This window comes from Onthophagus taurus, chromosome 10, assembly GCF_036711975.1.
Source record: "Onthophagus taurus isolate NC chromosome 10, IU_Otau_3.0, whole genome shotgun sequence".
NCBI classification, from domain to species: domain Eukaryota; kingdom Metazoa; phylum Arthropoda; class Insecta; order Coleoptera; family Scarabaeidae; genus Onthophagus; species Onthophagus taurus.
The window spans coordinates 10,002,501-10,006,908 of NC_091975.1; the positions used below are offsets into that span (position 1 = coordinate 10,002,501).

The 4,408-nt window shown below is 31.0% G+C and overlaps 1 protein-coding gene across 6 annotated transcripts in view; it reads left to right on the forward strand.

Annotated features, from left to right (window-relative positions):
* The window catches only part of LOC111418401 (multiple ankyrin repeats single KH domain), a 34,050-nt gene extending 30,098 nt beyond the window's left edge, over window positions 1-3,952 (forward strand). For all 6 annotated transcript variants that reach the window (XM_071199236.1, XM_023050938.2, XM_023050940.2 and 3 more), the window contains one exon: window positions 2,664-3,952. In XM_071199236.1, the coding sequence (XP_071055337.1) occupies window positions 2,664-2,702 (39 nt within the window). In that variant the 3' untranslated portion in view covers window positions 2,703-3,952. The remainder of the gene's footprint in view (window positions 1-2,663) is intronic.
* Window positions 3,953-4,408: the final 456 nt, after the last annotated feature.

The following is a 4,408-nucleotide window of genomic DNA, read 5'->3' on the forward strand; positions in this document are numbered from 1 at the left end:
GAAACGGACCCCAACTTCGTTATTTTAAATAGAATGTACCAATTTTTATTGCATTTTCGAGATCCTCGCTAAATTCTAATATAATTTAATATAAGTCATCATATGTCTAAGAGTGCACCATTTTTGAATTATTACAGTTTTTTCGAAAACTTTGTCAGATACAACCCATCACAATAAAAATAATTTTTCGGAATTACACTCAAGTTCCGCCAAATATTCTCAGGGTTTGCACAGAGAGGACCTATAGCTTACATAACTCTTGAAAAGTTTTTTAAAATGTTATACAGGGTGGTCATAAATTTGCATCGAATTTCCCTATATCGAAAAGTCAAAAACTTCATTTTTTTAAATGACAACCCCAATTTTTTCCTTCACCAGCGTATCTAAAATGTATGGTTTTCGTAGAAACTTGAAAAAAATGAAATTTTCTTAATTATTGGTAAATTTAAAGTTATTAGTTGGCTTTGGTTTGAGGGAAGTGTATGAAACAAAAGCTATTGTGAGTTAGAATGTAAGGAGACTTTGTGATTAACATCAGAACGAAGCAATTTGTTACTTTCCAAAATACAGCCCATGGGTGAGGCCTGCATTCAAAAATTCTCCTCAAAACCCGATCTCCACACATTTTGTATCTTTCATAATAGAATAAAACTTGTAACAGCAGAAGAGAAATGAAGGTATGTACTATATTTAACAATATAAATGAAAAATAATGAACAAGAATGAAAAATTGATGTAACTATAGTCAAATAAATGTTCGAACTGGTTCTCAACTTCCAAACATTTATGAATTCTTTTTAAAAAACCGATATAAGTGGCATTGCGAATTTCTTCCAAAGAAAGAGATCGAATTGCATCACGAACTTTTTCTTGGATTTGATACCACAGCTGATTCCAGTTTAGCTTTCATAGATTCTAGATATGTTTAGCGCGAAATAATGAATAAGAATTAGAAACAAAATTTGCCCTACAATTTCCAATAACTACCACTAGCACACCATCATTTTTTGTGGCAGCTAAAACATTAAAACTCCAGTATCCTTGAAATTGTCTTTCACGAAATACGTCTGGGTTAGTATGTATCACTCCAATAATGAGAGTTATGCCGATTAAACACATCATTATTGTGAAATTTTTGCCTCATCCGTCCAAATTATCTTTTTCAAAAAATCTCCATCTTCTTGAGTTTTAATCAACATAAATGCACAAGAATCAATTCTCCTTTGATAGTCACCTGGCCTTAAACTTTGTGCCAATGAGTAAGAATAAGGATGAAAGTCATGTTTTTAAAAAATCCTGTGATTGCTTTTCTCAGATATTTCCAAATCTCTTTTAGCATCTAATAACGAATTTTCAGGATACACTCTGAAGTACCCCAAAACTGTACTTTCATTTTCTTCGCTTTCTACGATTGGTTTAACTCTTTTGTGCTTTCCAACGAACTGGCCATAGATTCTACAATTACTAAATCCTAAACGGAATATGGTTAACACTTTTGCTACGTAAAAGTCAAATTATTTGTTTCAATGTGATAGTTTTTGGTTCTTCAGTTTGCTTGATTCAAACCAAAGCCAATTGATAATTTTAAATTTACTAGTAACCAAGAAAATTTTAGATATAGGGATGTAATGACAAAGTTCCCTTATTTTCCAGCGTACAATACGAAAAGGAAAAAATTGGGGTTGCCATTTGAAAAAATGAAGTTTTTGACTTTTTGAAATAGGGAAATTCGACCCAAATTTATGACCACTCTGTATAATTTTTTAAAAAACTTTTCAAGGGTTATGTAAGCTATGGGTCCTGTCTGTACAAATCCTGAGCATATTTGGCCAGACTCGAGTGTAATTTCGAAAAATTATTTTTATTGTAAAGGGCCAAAATTTTCGAAAAAACTGAAATAATTCAAAAATGGTACACTCTAGACATATGATGACTTATATCAAATTATATTAGAACTTAGCGAGGATCTCGAAAATGCAATAAAAATTGGTACATTCCATTTAAAATAACGAAGTTGGGGTCCATTTCCGGTATAACCGGAAGTTGGAGAAAACTGAAAATATTTTAGCTGCAACGATCATCTCGGATAAACCCTGTATGCAAATTTTCATAAAAATAGTGTCAGTAGTTTTCCATATACATATAGACTCAGCTCGTCGTGACAAACCCTGTACATACAGGGTGTCCAAATTTTGATGGGTTATCTCAGTTATTATGAAAGATAGAAAGTTGCGGCTTTCGCGAAGCTGAGCTACTTTTTTGTTAAACTTACAATTGCGCAAACCAAATTTTCATAGCCCTCTTCGTTTTTGATATATAGGGAGTGTTTCAAAATTTACGATTTTCAGACACCTCCTGTATCTAGGTTATCTGGAAACTTAGCAAAAAAGTAAAAAACCGGTTCTAATAGATTTTTTCACGTGGAATCCAATGGTGCACGTAGAATTTTTCTAGTCATCACGGTTTTTGAGTTATAAACACCACTCAAATACTGAATACTCAACTTCTAAAATACTTAACTTTTTATAACTCAAAAACTATACTCTGCAAACCCATCGAAATTTGGAACCTGTACATATAAATTGACTAATGTTGAGAAACTGCTGACTAGTGCTATTATTTAAATTATTATTTTACTTAATTATTTTAATTGTTATTTTAAGGGATGGCCAATGATGGCAACGAAATGGAATAATCCTTAACTTGGTGATGAAAAAGAAAAATTTACCCGGATGAGACGATTCACATTATTCACAACTTAGACACAAACATTAAAAAAAATGTTTTAAAAGAAACTGATATAAAAAAATCAACTAGCTTTTGCCGTAGGAGATATAAAAAAAAAATAGGAGATAAAAAGTAGGTATTTTATTTTACACTTTTTAATAAGAAACAGATTAATTGAAATAACGGAGAGGAACAACAAAAAAATGAGGTAATAATATACTACTTTTACTGTGGTTTCTGAGAAAAAGAAAACAAACGGTATGGATCATTTTTATTGTTATAATTAAGGCAGTCCACATGACAACCGTATATTATTATTATTATTGTTATATTTATACATAACAAGGAATTTCTGAAATGAAAACGAGAAAGGTAAACAGAGTGGATTGAGTCAGTTTATTCAGTTTATTTTTTTAGGGGCTCCACTCAAAAAATGAATTATTATAAAAAAGATATATGTAATTTGTAGAATATTTTCTTTTTGGTTTTAACTCTTTATTTTATTTTCTTGTTGATCCTTTTGATTCTTAATTTTTGTCAATTGACACCTTTATTAAAAAAAAAAAAACTACCTTATCCTGGATATGGAATAAAACTTGGATTAGATAAATTGTAATATATTTTGAGAGAGAAAGCAAAAGAATTTATAAAAAAAAGTTGATTATAGTTCATGATTAAAATCGTGAATTAAAAAATTGATTTGATTAAAAAATGGGCCGAGTCCAAGCTGAACTTAGACGTTTATAATTAATAAATATAATCTAATAAACACTATTATATCTTTGTAGTAGTCGCGCAGGTTTTACGAGGGATTGGCGATTTTAGGGGCAAGTGTGATTTTCACTTGTGATTTATAATATCGATGATTTTCGTTCTCTATTTCGAATATAATTCTTTTTCCTCCTTTTATTTTTTCTTTTATTATTTTCGTTTCATTTTTTTTTTGTTTTTTTTTCATAATAATATACATACATAAATAAATAAAATAAAAAAGTAAAAATACATAAATACATGTGTAAGCAGCGCAGTGTTTGTACGCCAAACGGAAGGTTTTAGCACCCTCTTAGAAGAAATAAATTTGGGGGGTGACCTCATCCGTGCAGCGAGCACTCCTCTTTTTAGGTGGGTAGCACAGTCTCCCACGGAACTGTAGGGTTATTATTAATATAACGGATTATGTAATATTGCTTGTACATGAAGACTTAAATATATCTTTATGCACTGATATTATTTATTATTCCTGTAATTAATGTATTCCTCCGCCTCGCATCTTTCCACCGCTTTCTAGGTCTTCCTCTGGCTCTTGCAATTCTAGCTATTGCGTCGAAAATCTTTTTGGGCTCTTCATCCATTCTCATCACGTGCCCCAGCTATTCCTTCGCACTTTAATAATTCTAACTGTTTTCCTCTTCCATCATCATATCCAATTCATAGTTGTATTTATTTTGCGAAGCAACTTCCTCAAACAACCTCAATGCGTTTTCATCTGCAGTATTCAACCTTCATGTCAGAACGCGTCTTATTAGTACTTTGTGCGTGAAAGTGAGTTTGAGTGAAATAATTTTAAGTATATTTTCAGGTTGTGTTATCCTTTATTTAAGAATCACGTGAGTACCTTCAATATACTTATTTCTGATTAAGCATAACATTCAATGATGTTTGTATTTAGCCATATATCTAT